Below are 20,490 nucleotides of genomic sequence, written 5' to 3' on the forward strand. Positions count from 1 at the left end.
TCTAAGAACTAGCACAGAAGTTTAATTCAACCTATTCAAGAGTTCACTATCATCTGCAACAGCTTGGAAAGGTGTCAGAACTTGGAAAATGGGTCCTTCATGATTTGACAAAAGCCAACTTTAGAGCAAGAGTGGACATTTGCACTTCTCTGCACTCTCGTGAACATAACTCACCTATTTTAGACAAATTAGTGACTGGAAATGAAATATGGATATATTATAAAAATGTTAAGTGCTGCAGACAATGGCTCAGTGCAAATAAACTGGCTAAACCACAGCCCAAAATGGACCTCCACCCTAGGAAAGTCCTGTTAAGCATTTGGTGGGATACTGTTGGTGTGATCCAATTTGAATTGCTGCCATTCAATGTAACTATTACATCAGGACTTCCACTGTCAACAGTTAGAGAGCTTGAATGTTCTCTGAAAGAAAAGAGGCCTGCTTTGATCAATTGTAAAGGTATTGTGTTATACCAGGATAATGCATGGCCCCAAATAGCAAGTATCACAACTGCAAAGATTGAAGAGCTAGACTGGGAAAAGCATCCACATCCTCCTTATTCTCCAGACCTTGTCCCATTAAAAGCATTTGAAATCCTTTCCCTTTTCTGAACCTAAAATTGGACATTACTTAAGTGATGACCTGACATATAATACAAAGCTAAATTAGTGAATGTAAAACGATACACCAAATACATTCAATGCAAATGCTATGCTGAAACTTACTTCAAGTCTCATTTTACTATCAGATGTTTAAACTTTCAGAAATGACAATTTTTACTATTTGTAAATTAAAAAATATTAATTTACTAAACGTTGCTTGTTTAGTAGCTCCAGTTGTGGTTGCATGCCACTCACTGTGCTAAGCTTCTTCTTCAGTTCATCTTTCATCTGGGCAAGTTTATCATTAATTGCACTTTCATCTGGGCAAGTTTATCATTAATTGCACGTGTTAGACTTCCATACAGAATACTCTCATTTGACTGTAATGTCTAAATAAGATTTATAAAGCTTACAATTCAACAAATTTAAAAGAAAACATTTCCTCAATGACCAATCACTTACAAGTGCATTTAATTTAAATTGGACCTAGCTGTATTGAAGACTTCAAGAGTTAGTTGCTGGGCTCAATTTTTCCATAATTTTCTCTTACTAAAAGCATGATACTTGTACAAAAACTTCTATCTCAACTAATTCAACTGTTTGCTTCTCTTCTTTAACTATTTTTCTTTTGATGTACAATTCAAAATCCTTGAGTTTATGGGAATATTTGTAACTAATGTGTTTCTTTAGATTACAAAGTGATTTTTTATTTGTACTATAAATATGTTTTGGGTAAACACAACTTACACTGCAATAAAATATTTGCACTTTCACTTCCAATAAATTCTAAACAGTCTTTTATGTAAAGCCAAGGATGGCTGCTTCCACAATTAAACTCACTGTTTTCTTCTTTTCTTTTAGCAGATTCCATTTTATGACATTAATTATGTACATGGTGATGCAATCTCATGCTAAATGTTACTTTAACATAATCAGGAATAGAAATAAAAAAGTGATATATGATTGCCATAGAAAACAAATTCAATCCTGAAGAAACAAGTTCATTACAAAAACTGCCTCATGTAACATGTTTGATTGTTTTTCATAAGCAAAGTGTAGTGTAAGTAAAATCATATAAAATATCAAAATTATTATATGATACTATTATATCTTATAACTAGAGGGAGTACTCATTCCCTGAATGACTTCATGCAAATTTATGATAAACAAAATGTTACCTTAGGGCATAAAAGTTGCTCCCCTTGTATGTAATTGTAAAAATTGCTATATAGGTTTATTATACTTAAAACTGACTAGAGGTTGAAATTAGTTTATAGTAAAAATGTCTAATGCTTTTATGGATCAGGTAAAGTAAATATAAATCATCACAAACTTTATGTTAAACTCAGTTATATAACATTTATTTTTCTTTACTGAAAAGGAGTATAGCTAAAATATTCCATTTTAATCTAAATTTAAATATACTCTTCAAAACAAGAAATGCAAAAGGGATGTTTTTTTATTTTAAAGAGAAATATATGTAATAACGTTACATGTGTTAAGGCACTGATTGTCAGACCAAAACGACAATAAAAGTTCTGCAATTTGAAAACAGAGGAAAACATCGGATTTTTCGCCAAAACGCATGCGTGTCCAATACACTTGTTTGAGAGATCTGCATGTTCTGCAAGTGCAACATGTGCAAAATCCCTATAAAAGTGACGGTTTTCGGTTTCCATAGCTTAGTGTTAAGCCATCGACACGCAATACAGTTATGCTAAGACTGACTGAAGCACAAAGCAACAATGCCATTGGCTGCTTGGAAGCAGGCAAATCTCGATCAGATGTTGTCAGAGCTGTGATTGTCCACCCAAGCACCATCACAAGGCTATGGAATCGTCACCAACAACATGGATCAACATGTGACCAAGCTTGCAGCAGCTTTGCAGGCTGAGTGGACAGCCATTCCACAGGATGTGATTCGTCATCTCATCACTTCCATGGGCAGGAGATGCCAAGCAGTTATTGATGCTCACGGGGGGCATACTTGTTATTGACGTTGAGTGACATTAAACTTCAACTAGTGAGCGTGGACTTCGCCTTTGCAGACTTTGGATGTTCAGCAGTGAATGTGCAATGTTTCACACATGTCATACAGAACTACCTGGAATAAACTTGTTAACAATATGTCTCAAATTTTGCCTCTTTTTTTTGAAGAGTATATATCTATAATTAAATATTTAACATGGATATTCTTAAATTCAATTTTTAACAGATACTTTGACAAATATTTCAGTTTTGCATTTGTTAATCTACATTTGTTTGTTGTGTTTCACATGATTAGCAGATCTGTCAAGAGCATAATCTAAATTTTTACAAAAACTTTAGAAAGTTAGTCCATTTTGTTGCATTTTTTTTACATTTACCCCCTACATTTATTTTGTTTACTGCCATAAATATTTTTTTGAAATAAATTTCTGATATAGGAATCTTGACTTAACTTCAGCAGTTTTATTTTGAAAGCACTGATATAATACATGAGGGAAAGTTTTTTTGCTTTCACAACACATTCTCTTTCCGTTAACAAATTTCTGTTGTAAATTTTTTCTGGTAGAAATGAATACTTTACGATATTTAAGTAACTGCCTTACCCCAGTTGGTGACATACAATAAAAGGCACTAGAAGCTAAGATGTTGTGAGTGTAAGCACTCAGCTCTGTACCTGTATTTGATTTTCCATGATGGTTGATTAGTTGAACTAAAGTTCTCCGATTTTGTCTGATAACTGGGATATCTTCAAAAGATTTGGATAGGGTACTGACACAGGTATTATCTGCTATGACAATAACTTGACAGACTCCACCAATAACAGTAATGTGATATTTTAATTCATTATTTCTTTTATAGTGCCAATTCAATCATCTATTAAGAATTAATGTAATCAATACTTTGAAAGCTATTTATTTACATACATGTACTCACACACACAAAAATATATAATTATATACATTACACCAGTGGTTCCAAATCTTTTTTATACCCTACACCCCTAAAAATTTTAATATGTTCTCGCACCCCTCACAGTAATTATTTATTTAAGAATAAAAGTGAATGTGGCCAAAACAAATGTTATATCACACCCCCTAGAATGCTATATCACATCCCTGGTTGGGAACCACTGCACTAAACAAATGATTATAATTTACATTTTCCATTAAAAATGAAGCAATGATTGATTGATTGATTTAGTGTTTTATGGCACAAAGCAGCTAAGCTATCTACGCCAAACATTCAGTAAAAAGGTAAAAATAAATTAAATGTAGTAAAATACATAAAATGAAATGAAGGTAAAACAAAACATCATTGAAAAACAGAAAAAGCATAAAACCAACATTGACACCTAGTCTACAATGTTAAGAGACAAAGCAGAGTAAGTGAAGTTGTAAAGGACTTTCTCTAGCAAAATGGTAATGATCATAACCCACCAGGAAGACTAACAGATAACTACAAGAACCACACTTAGTCACCTGAAGTTGGCCTTTCCAATCCTGGTTCCGGGTTATGTTGTCACAACAGCCAATATCAAAAGTAAAATAAGAAAAAAGTGTTAAAAGACATAGCAAAATTGTAATAAAAATTAGCCAAATGTCCAGTAAAAAGGTAAAAGTAAAGTAAATGTAGTAAAATTCGTAAAAGGAAACAAAGGTATAAACAAAACAGCAATTAAAAAAAGAAAATGGCATAAAACCAATGTTGACATCCAGTCTACAAAGTTGTAAAGGACTTCCTGCAGCAGAATAGTAATGATCATAACCCACCAGGAAGACTAACAGGTAAGTACAAGAACCACCATCAGTCACCTGAAGTTGGTCTTTCCAGTCCTGGTGTCGAGTTATATAATGTTCTGGCCATTTTACAATCTCAAATTGAACTAGAGAGAATTAAACTGTAAAAAGGGAACCACAATTAAAAAGGTGTAATGAATAAATATCCAACACTTAAATGAGATTAAAAAGATTAATGGCCATTAAAAAACTAAAAACTTTATCAAGATGGACAGCGTCATCATCACCAATAACACTGTCCAATGTTACCGACAAACCCTGGGACAGAACATGTTTAAAATAGTGCCATTATTGAGAGTTGTAACGATGGCAAGAAAGTAAAATATGGCTTACATTAATTTGAGTGTTACACAAACTACACACTGATGCATCAGTTCCAGATAAAAGAAAACGATGAGTTAAAAAACTGACCAATGTGTAGTCTAGTTAGAACAACTTCCTCTTTCTGTACCTTATGGAAGCTAGATGGCCAAAGCCTAATATAGGGTTTTATTTGAAATAGCTTGTTGTCACATTGCTCACTTCAAGTGGACTGCCAGCTGGCACAGAGCTGAGACTTGAATACAGGACCCTAGTCCATGTATGAAATAGGCACAGTGGTGATAATGCCAGAGCAGATAGATTTAGCTGCCGTGTCTTTAAGAGCATTCTCATGAATACCAACATGGCTTGGTATCCAGAAAAACTGGATAGAAGTAGGTTGTTAATGAGAAATGGGCCAGTTGGTTTTGAATATCAGCGAGAACAGGGTGTGAGCCAACATGAAGCTATTCCAAGGCCAGCAGAGTATTAAGCGAGTCATTATAAATAGTGCAGGCAGAGTACTGCTCAGCTTCAATATGATAAGGACAAGAGATATGGTGTACAGTTCAGCAGTAAACACAGAAACTGCGCGCAACCATCGAACCGCAACAAACCATGGCAGAGCCCACAGAGTCACCTGATTTGGAACCATCCATGTAAATTGGAATGAAAAGATTGTTCAAAAGATGTTCAGTAAATAAAAAACGGTACTTCCAATCGGGAGTATCTGCCTTTTTCAGATGACTTAAAGAAAGGTCACATTTGGGGGCTGTAATAAGCCATGGGCAGGATGGGCAGACCAGTGGATTCTGCAATGTTATCAAAAGACAAACCCAATTCATCCAATTGCACCTGGACGCAAAGGCCAAAACAAGCAAAGGCAGATCATCTGTTCTGAAAAAATAAGGCCCACTGAGGAAGGAAAACACATCCCAAAGTGGGATGCTTTGGTAAGGAATGAAATTTCGAAGAATACAATAAAGACAGTTTCAAACGGAGAAGGTGTAAAGAAGGTTTGTGAGATTCCACGTACAATCTCTGAACTGGGAGGTGTGGAAAGCCCCAGTGCAGAGTCAAAGTCCTTGATGATGAATAGGGTCCAGCATCTTTAAGGCCTAGGGGCTGGCAGAGCCATAGACCATTGGTCCATAGTTGAGTTTTGAACAAATAAGAGCACGATATATCTTTAACATAGAACATCGATCCACTTCCCAATTGGCAATAGAGAGGAAACGGAGAATGTTCAGTGATCTTGTGCATTTAACCTGTAGCTGCTTTAAGTGTGGTTTTAAGGTCAGCTTACAGTCAAAGATAAGCCTCAAGAACTTGGTCTCAGGAACCACTGGCAGCAAAACTTTTGGAGTTCAGGATCAGGGTGAATACCCCGTTGGCAGCAAAAGTGCATGCAAACAGTTTTAGAGAGAAAAATTAAAGCTGTTCACCGTAGTCCACTTAAATACACAATTGAGGGCAGTTTGTAGTTGCTGCTCAATATATCTCATTTTCAATGACTGACACGAGATGTGAAAGTCGTCAACAGAGCCTGTTTGCAACAGTGAGAGGTAGTTGTTCAGTGATGGCATTTATCTTTATACTGAAAAGTGTGACACTCAAAACACAGCCCTGAGGGACCCCAAGTTCCTGTACAAAAGAACTGGAAAGTGTCGAACCCACATGAACTTGGAATCTCCTGTCCATTAAAAATTATTAAACATGGGTAAATGGCCACGTAACCCATATATAAGGAGGTCTCGCAAAATGCCATACCTCCATGTTGTGTCATAACCCTTCTCAATGTCAAAAATTATTAATACAATATTAACAATTATGTTAAGTCGAATTAGGTGGTCCGTGGTGGAGTGCTGTCATCGGAACCCACACTGGGTGGGTGAGAGGAGGTTGTTTGATTCGAGGAACCAAACAAAATGAGCATTAACCATCCTCTAAGGTCTTACAGAGACAGCTCGTCGAAACAATTGGAAGGTAGTTGAAAAGAATCTTGGGATCTTCCCAGGTTTAGAGAAGGATAAGATAATAGCCTGGTGCCAGGCATCAGGAAAAGCATTCTTCTGCCAAATCCAGTTAAAAACAATTAGAAGAATATCAAGGAAAGCAGGAGAGAGATAGCGCAGCATGTCATAGTGTACATCAGGTCCAACAGATATACTGCCAGACCGATGAAGGGCCATTTTCACTTTTACCAGTGTAAAGGGACAATTTTAGTTAAAGAGACAGTTAGTTTGAAAGGAAAGACGTGAACACTCTGCCCAAGTCTTGATGGCCAAGAAGGTGGAGGAACAAGCAGAAGTGCTAGATACCCAGCAAAAGTTTTCACCTAAAGTATCGGCGATGCTCCAGACATCAGCTACCTCTTGGCCATCAGAGTAAGATGGAGAGGGGAATGGAATTGTAGTGCCCACTGACCTTTCGATTCCTGTCCCATATAACCTTGGAACTGGTGGCACATGATATGCCAGTTGTGAACCTAATCCACAATTCCTTCTGGCTTTGACGTCTCATCCACCTAGCATGTGCACAGGCCCGTTGGAAAGTGATGGAGTTCAAAAGTGTGGGATACCTACGGAAAGTATCCCATGCCCATTTTTGAGCCTTCCGTGCAATATTTTAGGAATACACTGAGCAGCAGCTTGTATAATACAGTCAGTTACTACTGCCACACAGTCGTCTATTGATGGCTGACAGACAATGGCAGGATCAAGTTCTGCAAGAGCAGTGAAAGTGGACCAGTCTGCCTGATCCAGCTTCCACTGGGGCACACAGGTAGGGTGGCATTGACCACGGCCAGTCTCTCTCAAAAGTATAGGAAAATGATCACTGCTTCATGGATTATTGTCAACCCTCCATGAAAAATGGGAAAATAATGAAGGGGAGCAAACCGTGAGATCAATAGCAGTAAAAGGACTAACTAGGTGTGTGAAAATAAGTAGGAGAACCAGTATTGAAAAGAGAAAAATTGTGATCAGAGAGCATACGCTCCACAGAGCAACCCCTCCTATCAATAACAGCACTTCCCCAGAGGGGATGATGTCCATTAAAGTCTCCCAGGATTAAAAAGGGAGATGGCAACTGTTCAACAAGAGCATCAAAGTCTGATTGATCATATGTCTCTCCAGGCAACAGGTAGAGAGAACAAACAGTGATGGTATGACCCAAGGAAACACAAATGGCTACAGCCTCCAAGGGTGTGTTGAGTGACAAAGACAGGGTGGGCAAATGCTGATCAACCAACAGTGCCACCCCTCCATGTACTCATCCATCACACAGCCTGTCATTTCTGTACAGAGAATACTGCCGAAAGGTGACTGTATCGGCAGGTTTCAGAAATGTTTCCTGTAAGGAAAGACATACAGGATGGTAGGAAGCAATAATCAGTGTTTCGATATCATCCAGATTAGAATGTAAACCTTGACAGTTTTATTGTATGAAGGTGACCAAATTTATTTATGTGTAAGCGAATTGGGTGACACTTCCGTTTATGACCACGTATTTTTTCCTTACTTTCCTTATTCAATGGAAGTCTATCAACTTCCATGGATCCTGCCCTGGGTCAATTGGGCAGATCTTTGTTGTTGGAAAAGGATTCCTGTGACTGAGGACGTGAACAAATTATCATTTTGCACCTTAGTGTGGGAAAAGAAGATGTATCTGAGGAAATGCCTGTACCTGGAATCAAAGGAAGTGGATCTTAGAATTTGTTGGAATGTATGTAAGGGACAGAAATGGGTGTTGAAGTTGATTCAGTTTTTTTAACCATGGAGGTCAAAAGGCTTTTCATTTGTTTTCAAAACAATTCTCCTGGAAGCACAGAGAGATCTGTCTGTACTCCCACTATAGTTGTGGAACAAAGTGCAGCAGCATATGTCCAAGATGAAGTGGCAGACAGCAATTTCCAAGCCTCAAGTAAACTAATGTTATGAGTCATTTTCAAATGCTGCACCTCTTTTTCCTCCAACCATTTTTGGCAAGAATGAAAGTAGGAAGGGTGGGAACCATTGCAGTTGGCACAGACCCATATTGAGTCATCATGGTCCTTGCCACCACAACTAGCACATGTCAGGGAACCACGACAGGATGTCTTTGAGTGGCCGAACCTCTGACATTGGAAACAGAGGGTTTGGAATGTACAGCCATACCCTGCAAATTAGATAACCTGCCTTGATGGTGGCAGGTGCATGTGGTGATTTAAATGTCAAAACGAGGATATTTGTCGGCAGTGTAACTCCATCTTTGCAAGTGAAGAAACTCCTGGAGTGGAGAGACCAGAGACAATATCCGACTCGGGACGTTCTTCAAATCTCTCTCAACGATAACTCCTCGTGATGAATTCAAGGTAGCATGAGGGGTAACCTCAATAGGTACATCCCCAATTGCCTTTGAATTCAAGGAGTTCACTGTGTTGGGATGTGGATGTTTCCATACATGTCACCAGATCAGAGCTTCTTTACTGACTTTTGGGGAGAGAGAGAAAGTCCTTCTAGTCCCTTCTGAATGAAAAAGGGATACATTTGCCCTTAAGGTTTGTCTGAAAGTGAATGCAATATAAGAAAATGGGGTTCAGGTGTTGCAGATGTTGAAGATTGCTGCTCAGAGTCTTCAAGACATGGTCGTTTACCTATTGACTGTTTTTTCACTATTTTATTTAAATATTTTTGTTGGAGGATCCATAGGAAAACAGGAAAATTTCGGTACCCACTCACCCCACCCACCATGGAGCCCTACGAGGGGATGCATTACAATGTCATGCAAGGACACTGCAGCAATGCCAGGGTTTCGAAAGCACTATACCCAAATACCAGCATCAGACATAATGTCCACAACACCTGTTGAAAACTACCAACACTGGTACTTGGTTGACTCTAGCCCAAGTGGACCAGCTGACTGAGCCAAGGGGGGCCACCCAAAGGCCACCTGTCTACAGGAATTAAAGGCCAAAGTGGTGTGTTAGTGTTGGACCCCTCAACCACCAGGATCCTCTCCTCCCCTTCATGGGTCGCCACGCACAGCAAACACGTAGGTGGATGTTTAGATCCCAGAGGAGGTAAACTGAAAGAACAGAACCTTCCCTGGGAAGTCCCTTCACCATGTACAGGAATCCACACCGATGGGTGAGGCAATGCTACCTACAGTTTTTATGAATTTTCAATATAGTGTAAATCTGTTAGTCACTGCAAAAAACAGATACTATGCACAGCTCTGCATATTAAGAACCTTAAATTACACACACACAAATATTATTTAACAAGGAAATAATACAGTTCAGTGCTATAGCTATTAACTATATATGCAGGGGTAAAGGTCAAACTCAAAATACCACTCAACATGGTGTTACAATATTTGGTGATAAAGTTAACAGGTATTTTACCTGTGCTGATGATTTAGCAACAGGTCCTGCTATAAAAGAGTGAATACCAAATCCAATATACAAAGATTCTGAAAAGCACTAATATAGATTTCCAAGGTTCAGGAAGTTATGCACGTGCAATTTGGAAACTTTATGATAGTCAAAACTGTTTTATTTTTTCAGGAACATCACACTGTACTTCAACTTGTCAAAGTCTGAGTCAGAATAACATTGCCAATTTGCAGACATACTTTGAGTACATTTGCAGCACATCTAATTTCATATGTACAACAAGACTTAATTATTTTACCAAAATTTTGCCAAATTTCATGTAGACACACGTAGTAAACTTGGAATTATAAATAAAGATTTATTTGCTAGTACCAACTCATTACACATTTGATTAATGGGAACAAATATCCTAATCTCAAACTTTTTAAAATGAATATTCTGAAAGTCAAGTACTGGCAATGAATACTCAGGGCAAATTTGAAATAATTAAAGTAATAGTGTGAGAGTTAAATCATACAAAAATCTAAATGTTGTGAAACAATATTAAAAAGCTTGATTTGAAATTTGCACCAGTTGGTGACATACCAATGTTATATTTTGCTCATCAACATATTCTCTCATTTCTCTATCCACAATTCAATAAGTGAAACACAGTGATGCCTCACTTTTGATTGTTGGAAAAGCTCATGTGTACAAAACCTCTACTTTGAAATATGCCAGCAGTGAGCCTTTAAATGCATTTATAAAGTCGTCATGATAAAAATAAACAATGAACCTTAATATTACTAACAGTAAATTATTATTAAAGTCAATAATGAGATCTGTTGTCAAACCATGTTCAAACTTTTCCAATCATTTACAGACAATTGCTTCAATTGGCAGACATCCAATAAATTCTTCCACTCTTAAGTTTCAAAGTCATTCATAAAAACATTTCATCAAGTAATAACTTTCAGACTCCTTGGAAATAACACTGAATTGCCAGTTAATAAAACCATTAAAAAGAATCTTACTAGACATTTCCTAAAATCACCTGCAGGAATTTAGCAAAACAGGTGCTCAACTTTTATATATCAAAACAAGTATTTTCGAAAGGTTAATTTCACTTTGTTAAACTGTGACAAATCTTTACCAAATGCATTTGCTACAAAACCCAAAACCTTTACCAATTCCCATAATGGCATAGAGTAATCAGTCTTTTGCTCTTTAAGTATCAATGCTAATTTATTTGTCTGGAATTAGCAAATTTTGGAAACAAAATACAAGAAAGTATTTAGTTTTTGAGTTCAGATCTTCAGAATATCAATAATTAATTTTTTTCTTAAAACTATCTTAAATATGAACTATAGTTGCACACAAAATTTAATAGTTCAGTAACAACATTTACCTGACCATAGGCGAAGACTGTTGCATTATATCCCTCAAAACATCTGAAAAGAGACATTTAACATCTGTACTTTTCAAAACAAATCTCTACAAGCCAAATGGTTATTCAAAACTAAATACAGCATGCAGAGAAAAAAATTAATTCAGTTTAACAATATTTTATCTTATGGTAGATGTAGATTTGCAACATGAATAAGCCAACACTATAAACCATGTTAGTAAAAATTAACAAGCCAAAAAAAAAAAAGTAAAGTTTTTCTTTCTCTTACTAATAAAACACAAAATTTAACTTTTATTAAAAAAAAAAAAAAAAAAAATTTTTTTGTTTTCTTGGCACCAAAACTAAATCCTTCACATTCAAAAAGCTATAAGGAGTTTTGATGTTTTGATCATATATAGAGTAATTGTATTAATTTGTAAATACATATTCAAGTAACAACCCTCTCAGCTTGAGATTAAAAGTATCTGAATAAGCTGTATGTTGGTTATCCTTTCTCTTATACAAGTTATTTCTTACCTACTATCACAGAACTGTAAATTTTTTTTATGAATGTTACCTTATAGCTACATGCATCAATAAACCTAGCAATTACCATATTCTTAGTAACATGAGCAACAGCACTTGAAAAAGAAATGAAACTCCCACTAGTAAAATGGACAACATTACATGACAGAAGTGTAACTCCAAATAGTGAAATAGATGACACTGCTTGATAAAGGAACTTGTACTACTAAAATGGACATTACTTTACAAACAAATATAATGCCTAAGAAACTCAATAAAGAATACAGCATTTAAAAATATAACATGCCTAATACTTATGTCTTATGACAAGTATAATTAAACAATCATGCTATGTCAGCTTAAAAGAGGTGTTCCAACTGTAAAATTTGTTAAAAATAAAATACTCATATGACAAATGTTGTAAGAAACAACTTAGATATATAGCATTCTGAGAACTGTTGCATTTGTTAGGGTCCCTGCCAGCCTGATGAGCTCTGTATTGAGCATAATCTTGTTGCGTAACATACATGGTAAATATGTGGTTTAATTACTGTTATACATTCTTCCTCTTCTTGAAAATCTTTAAGGGACTTAATAAAGAGTACTTTGTTAAAAAATATCATAGATAAGTAGACACACAATCAATCATACTCAAAATATGTATTCCACATTAACACTAAACTTTTAAACTTACCCATTTATCAAGTTCTTCACACACGTGTTATACACAGTTTCCTGTAATGTTGGCATGTCAAAAACACTGTCAAATGTAAAAGCCTTATCTTTACCTAACCAGACTTGAGGTTCTCCTGCAGACACTGATGTACAAACATGACACATGTCAATGATCTCCCGTGGAATCTGAGGTCGGATTCTGAAAGGATAACAATTTTGTTCTTTATACAAAAGTGCTGTACATAACTAAGTGACTAAAATATTTTACCCACACTCAGTGTAATTAACTTACTTATTGCATATACATTACCTAGTCAACTAGATTAAAATAAATCATCCCTGAATATCAATTCATATAAAATCAAAATTCATACCAAATTTTCCTGGTGAATTAAATTTAAGACAAACTATATGAAAATATTTTGCTTTACAAAATAGCTTAATTTGCATTATACCATATAATTTAGTAATTCTGTTTAAGGTATGTTCTATCTTAACTTCTGAAACTTCCACACTAAAATATTGGAAATTAACTAAATATATAATTCATAGCATACTTGTATATTGTTACTCAAGCATTAAAGATCTTACTGATCAAGTACTAAACTAAACTAAGGATATTGCATGGCTATTGATCATATTCATATTGCACTTTGCAGTAATTATGTGCTAGAATATAAGAGTAGTTTTTAGATTCCTTTCCTAATCATTTTCTCTACAATTAAATTAAACAGGCATCTCTAGTGAATTTCAAATGTATTGTTAATTCCATCTTAGAATTAACCTGTTTTCATTTTCTACCTGATATACAAGTTAATTCCATCTAACAGCCAATCTGTGCACGTTTTCTGTATGATATGTATTATTAATTCCATCTGACAGACAATGTGTGAATTTTCTGGCTGATATACATTATTTATTCCATTAAATAGCTAACTTCTGTGTTTTCTGCCACATATACAAAATGAAGTAAACAGTATGTACTTGAAACTTCTGGTAACTGTTCTGGAGTACTGTTAAACTAGTAGCTTTATACTAGTTAGAATGTATCTTAAACACTATCACTATACTGTCTTAAGACTTCCACACTAAAATACTGGAAGTTAACTAAGAAAGTAATTCATTCTTGATGATGAGAAACTTGTTCCGAGATACAAATTAATTCACTCATTCACTTTAACATTACAGGAACTGTTAACATTACTAGTACAGCAATTTTCTAAAAAACTTAAACTGCTTGGGTTACACACTGTTTTTGAATTTATATTCACAGAAAATGTATAATTCTGCTCTGCATGTTTAAACCAAAAGTTTTACAGCTTAGTTGAACAATGGCATCACCTATGCTTTCATTGTTTAAAAATGGTAGTTAAATTGGGATTTTCAAAAGAGGTGGAGCTTCCTTTCATGATCCACTTTGACACTCAGACAAAAGAACCATTACTACTAATGACTTGAGTCCTCAAAAAGCAAATTTCCACTTCAGAGCATTTTGTCCCAATGTAAATCATTGTTTAAAATGTTACAAATTAAAACATTCTAACAGCAGCTCAACTTTTTTGTTGTTCATGTTTGGAATGATAAATGCTAAATCTTTATTGTAGCTCCTGAACTGCAACATTAAGATAGTCTGAATTGACAAATTCTATACTTAACATTTGTTTGCCTCAATGAAATGAGGGCAAAAAGTGCAACAACTGAATATACATGTACTACCTAATATAATTTGAAGAATATACTTATCATTTTAACTAATTATTTATACCATCTTCCAAATGTAAATAAAAACACATGCTTAAAACATTTATTTTTCACTTTTTTGTGAAGTTAGTAGAACACAAGCTTAATTTAATTCTGATATAATTGCATCTTTATCAAGTAAAATCACATTTTTTTTCAAATATAAATCAGTCTAGCACAACACTGTTGGACTTTAATTTTGGATTGAATTTTGCTACCCTTATTTGCAACACTGAAAAGCAGAAAAAAAATATCAAAATTTAATGGCATTTCTGTTGTATTTCTCCACATCTTCTCTCTATGATAAAAATTAAGTTCTAATTATATCATGAAAGTACTTAAATTAAACAAAAAGATGAAATTTCACCTACTCATTAAATCTCGTTAACACAGGTAAAACTTTGCAGTAATGACAATTTTGACAGAAGAACAGAGTTAATTTGTCAAATTAGAAAATAAAAAATGCAGTAAAATAAATATTTACAACAACTGAAAAAAGATAACATTCTTAATGAAAGAAAGAACAGCCAAGTAACAAAAAAGTCACAAAGTAGTATGCTCTTTGCAACTGACAGTACCTAATATTGAAACTCAATATGCTTTAACTAGTTTTCTTGGTTGAATTTCCTAAAAATTTAAGACAGTTTTGAGTTCTGTCATGAAACACAACTGAAGTTTGAAAATAACATTCATTGTCCCAGATTTGACAATAAACTACTGCACACTAATGTACCATTAGAAAACACTATACAGGTGTATGCAAGTACAATAATTCCAACAATGTAAACTTTCCAAAATAAGTTTTATTGAAATTAAATCAACTTTGCCATTAAAGAGTCAGTTGATGGTTTAAGATTGGAGCCATCTTTTAACTTGTTTGTGTTTCCATGAGAAACAATAGCTGGTAAGTTGTCAACAAGAGTTAAATCCTCTTCACTATCCCATGTATGTGGTTGACATTTTCACTATTTTTAAAATTTCTAAACAGCTTTTCAGATTTCCATATCTGAAAAGCAGATACAGCAGTATGAAGTTTACTGCATAAAATCAAAAAGGATCACAAACTTCTGTCTGGAATTAATTAACAACATTTGACAATTTATATGTAAAGTGTGCTTCACACACACACACACACACACACTAAAGCTTTTATAGGATTATATTTTAGCATTAAGTTTTTTTCTGGTATTTTAAAAGAAAATTTAGAATATAGTTTCATGTTTGTTAGATATCAAGCACATATGATGGTTTGTACTTAAATAAGCAAAGTGTTATTATACCCTGTGTTACTTATGTACCTAAGTATCTTTAATTTTATCAGTCTACTCTATAGGAGTAAATATTTTTAATAATTGAGAGTCAGATGAAAAATGTTATCTGTAGGGTATATTCACAGATACACAGTTGAGGTGCATTTTCAAACTTAATTGTTGCCTTAGTTGTTGTTTTTTTTTTTAAACACAAGAACTAAATTCCAGCTTTACAATTTTCTTTTGTTGTTTAGAAATTTAAAATTGCTCTTCTGAAAGAAATTATTAATACATGTGAAAAAAATGCATCTAAGGTTACAATTTAGGTATAATGAATATGTACATGCCTCAGGTAAATATCACATTTCCATCCATTCCTTAGCCAGGTCCAACTGATATGGTTGTTTCTTTGGGCCCTTTGGGGCTCAGAAGATTTAACCAAAATACTTACCAAGTTGTAAGTATATAAACTGAGGCTCAAACTTAGCATTTTGAACTCTGCTAGGACTTTAATGTTAAGTTTATACAAATGCATGAAAGAAGGTTTGAAAGTACAAAAGAACAGAATTTGTTTCAATTGAAAAACTTTATTATTAATACTGGAAACCCTTGTTAATGCTGAAAAAACACAAATGTTAACCATAAAAACAAACTCAGTATGTTTATACAAAGACAAGTGTGAACAACTAGCATATTTATCAAAGTAAAGGAAATAAATTGAGAATCACCATCTTTAATTTGAACTGCCAACTAGAGAAAACGCAAAGGGTTGGCAGCACCCACTGCAAATTCCTTCAATGAATAATGGAACTGACTGTCATGACTGAAGGTTTGAGCATATTCACGAACAGATTTAATCCTGCAACACGGTGATTACAAGTCAAATGCCCTAACCACCAAGTTATCATAATAAAACCCTCAGAAACATCTGAAAACCAAAATGTTCTACTTTGTTCACATGGAAAAATGCTGCTGCACAATTCACCTTAACTCTGACCAATTCCATCATATAAAATCATTTTATACATAAAAAAAAAGTAAAATTATCAAGTTTGTACACCAAAAAAGATGGGAGGCTGATGAAACAGATGAATTTATCCCTCACCTTTGATTTTTATCAATAAGACTAATGGTTATCTTACTTATGAGTAGTCCTGTATGGAAAGGTGCCTACTACCACTAGTGCAACGAATTTATGAAAATAAAAACAAATAAAACAAAAATGAGAGCTTTACTGTTTATAATGCCTAAACATATTTATCATTGAGCATTCTGGCCAAATTTTCAATTCAAGTATGCTACTTATATACACTTCATATCATGTTACAAGTTTCTGGGGCATCCTATACAAGTTATCAGAAAGTGTCAACTTCAGTATTTCTTTAGCATCTGGAGTCACTTAACAGGATGTAACATTTCTCAAAAGTATCACATCCTGCTCAATTAGAAGCCACTATCTGTGCAATCCTCTTTTCTCCAAATAATGTGTAAGTTTAATGTAATAGGGGAGAGTGTTGTTATCAACAGGAAGAAATAAAATCAAACTGCATCACATGGTAACTCAAACTATCTTAAGATATGAACCAGTTCTACATTTTCCCAAATAAGTGCAACTCTGTTAAATGGCTATAAGATGAAGCATCACTCATCTAGGAAAAAATGTTCTGCAGCCATGTTTTGTAATTATAAATGGAATGGATGTGCTCCTGATTTGGTACTGTTGTGAACAGAATACATCAAACAGATTCTAGGAAGCATGTTAGTCTTAAATCTGTTCAGATAGGCTGATGAGTATACAGAGATAAATGATTTATGTCTTGAGAAGGTTACAACAAGCTAAAATTGAAAATCATCTGTTTTTCTTACACTACATGGCATCCAAAGAACTTGAAACCATATGCACTTCAATGAATTTTACAGACTGTTCTACATGTTGTCTTTGAAAATTGAAACATGTTTACATTAACAGCAAGATTAACTTAACCTTCTCATGCTTTGGTTCCACCATAATCAGTCACATATCTGAAATTAAGAAAAAAAAGTTACAAATCATCCATGATTTCAGACTTTTAGAGCACCCTGTATTACACTATTAAGTTGAAAAGATTTTACTTTCTGCTAACAACACTATCACACTTTTAGCCAGCTAAGGTTAATTCCACTTTTATTCCTCTCCACAAGTACAATACGGAACACTAAAAAGTGAAAACATTTAAGACATTTAACAGTATAAGATGAATGACTAATAATTTTCATTTCAAAAAGCTGTATTATTATTATTATTATTATTATTATTACTACAACTTCCAACTGTCCTTTGTTTTGTGAACATTATGGTTCACTGTACACATTGCTCAATTACTTTAAAATGTTTTGAATTTTGCACAAAGCCACATGAGGACTATCTGCACTAGCTATCCCTAATTTAACAGTGTAAGACTAGAGGGAAGACAGCTAGTCATCACCACTCACTGCCAACTCTTATGATTTTGCTTGTTATAACATACACACATGCAAGCAGCTAGTAAGATTCATTAAAATATACTGGTCATATTCCTGTCTTGCATTTCAATTGGTATACAAGCTATTCAGAAAAACATGGTTCAGCATCAGGTGGTATCACTGATAAGAGATGTAGTGTGATATCACAGCAAAATGGAAGAGCATATTGAATTTTTCAAAGTCCACTGAACCTCTGAAGCATGTGCATATATCATATCATATGCTAGTTTCTAAAAAAGGTTCAGTGTATTAAAAATAAAAAACTTTTACATTATCTAACCAAAGTTAAGTCAAAGTTCTGACAAAGTTCATGTTTACCTACAAATAAATCATGATCATTAACAAATTCAGCTACGAATAAAACTGAAGATTACAAAGTGAACAAAAATGTATGTTGTACAACAGAATGGTAAGGAAATGTATCATAAGTACATGTAACATTGATGTGCACTGCTTACAAAAAAGGACTGTACAGCTAGTTTTACTTTTTTTTTTTATTGTAATATTTTTTCTTATTTGCACTGATCCAAAGAACTACACAAGGATCCCAGTGTGTGTGTGTGTGTGTGTGTGTGTGTGTTCTTATAGCAAAGCCACATAAAACTATCTGTTGAGTCCACCAAGTGGAATAAAACCTCTGATTTTAGCATTGTAAATCCATAGACTTACCACTGTACTAGCGGATGACGCTATTTGTTTGTAATTGCAATGCAATATTTTGAGTTAATAGATTTAAGAAGTGAAGAAATGTCTTTATAGCGATATATATGCATACAATATTGTTATCGCAGTAACTCCTGGCAAACAATTAGCAGTTTTATTCAAACAGAGGTTTAAAATAGAAAAGAACATGCCTTCTCAGTACAAAAAAAAAACAACAAAAAACCATCACTTCACAAAAAGATGTAAAATGACTAGCAATGTGTTAAAAACAAGTACCGTATTTTCCGGTTAATAAGCCGAAGCCATTTTTAAGAAGTGACAAGTTTCTTCAAAATGATTTCTTAGTCTTGTTTCAGCGTCAGCATGCATGTTGTGTGTGATCATTGGCGTTCTGTAGTAAAGCAGAACGTGTCGTATTGAGACAGAGATGGAATCAATATGTCATTCGTTATTGGCTCCAGTCACTGTAATTAGGTAACCAATGAAATTCCAGAAACAACGTTTCACTGTAGTCTTAACGTGCTTTGCTGATGGGACAAAATTACCGCCTATGGTAATTTTCAAAAGAAAAAAACAATTCCTAAGAAGAAGAAATTTCCGAAAGGAGTGATCGGCCAATAAGCCGACCCCCAAAAATCAGGTCCAAAATTTAGGGCCAGAAATTCGGCTTATTAGGCGGAAAATACGGTATGCCAAAAAACTCCACGTCTAGGCAACGACGTCAAACAGATCAGTGAGAAAGACTGAGTTTACAGCGCCATCTAGGAACAGCTTAATTTCTCCCGAAACATTAAACTAAAAGGATTTTGTAGCCTTGAGACATTTTTCGGCGAATTATTCTGCGATCACTTATTTTCGAGGAAATGTACAACATAAAAACTAATAATTTATGTACATTCTTCTCCCAAATAAAGTCTTAACTGTGTTTGATACTATATTGTAACACGGTCTTTCCTACCTGGCAAATGCTGAAAACGTCGCAGAAAATAAACTAAGAAAAAAACGTTTTCATTTAGACGTGTTAATTTACTCTTTATTATCTTTTATCCTGTTTGATACTATACATTCATATACTAATTGATACTAAACTTTTCTATATTCATACTAATTTGTATAAGAAATACACAAATACTGGGTACAAAGTATCCAAGTCACTACAAAAAAGAAATTTTGATGGCAAAGGGAAAAATCGATGTCACAACGTGGAACTTGTGAGCTGGAGCTGAACACGTGTATTATACCGTCAGAAATCGCCGATACTTAATTACAGCAACACACAAAACTGTAAGCACACTATATAACACAGCAAGGCTTACAAAAAAAAAGAGCGGCTCGGCCTGGCCAGGTGGGTTAAGGCGTTCGATTCGTAATTTCAGGGTCGCGTTCAAGTCCCGGTCGTACCAAACATGCTCTCTTTTAGCTGTGGAGCCGTTATAATGTTACCTTCAATCCCACTATTCGTTAGTAAAAGAGTAACCCAAGAGTTGGCGGGGGGTGGCGATGACTAGCTATTAATTTAGGGACGGCTAGCGCAGATAGTCCTCGAGTAGCTTTGTGCGAAATTCAAAAAACAAGCATACAAAAAGCAATTACCGCCTATTTTAGAACAGGAAAACTGAAAATGTATACAAATAAGCTATAACAGATTAACAGCTCTGAAATGACAAAAATGACTGATCCTATTGGCTTGTCAGTTATTACTATA

General features: G+C 34.7%; 1 protein-coding gene across 7 annotated transcripts in view; it reads right to left on the reverse strand.

Moving 5' to 3' along the window:
* LOC143244799 (kinesin-like protein KIF21A) overlaps positions 1-20,490 on the reverse strand; it is a 146,727-nt gene that overhangs the window by 109,963 nt on the left and 16,274 nt on the right. For 6 of the 7 annotated variants that reach the window (XM_076490139.1, XM_076490143.1, XM_076490138.1 and 3 more), the window contains exons 2-3: positions 12,650-12,829; positions 11,452-11,494 (exon numbers count right to left, since the gene is read on the reverse strand). In XM_076490139.1, the coding sequence (XP_076346254.1) occupies positions 11,452-11,494; positions 12,650-12,829 (223 nt within the window). Of the gene's footprint in view, positions 1-11,451; positions 11,495-12,649; positions 12,830-17,604; positions 17,643-20,490 lie in introns of all 7 variants that reach the window. The other variant, XM_076490141.1, reaches the window with a different exon arrangement.

Source organism: Tachypleus tridentatus, chromosome 2, assembly GCF_004210375.1.
Source record: "Tachypleus tridentatus isolate NWPU-2018 chromosome 2, ASM421037v1, whole genome shotgun sequence".
NCBI lineage: Eukaryota > Metazoa > Arthropoda > Merostomata > Xiphosura > Limulidae > Tachypleus > Tachypleus tridentatus.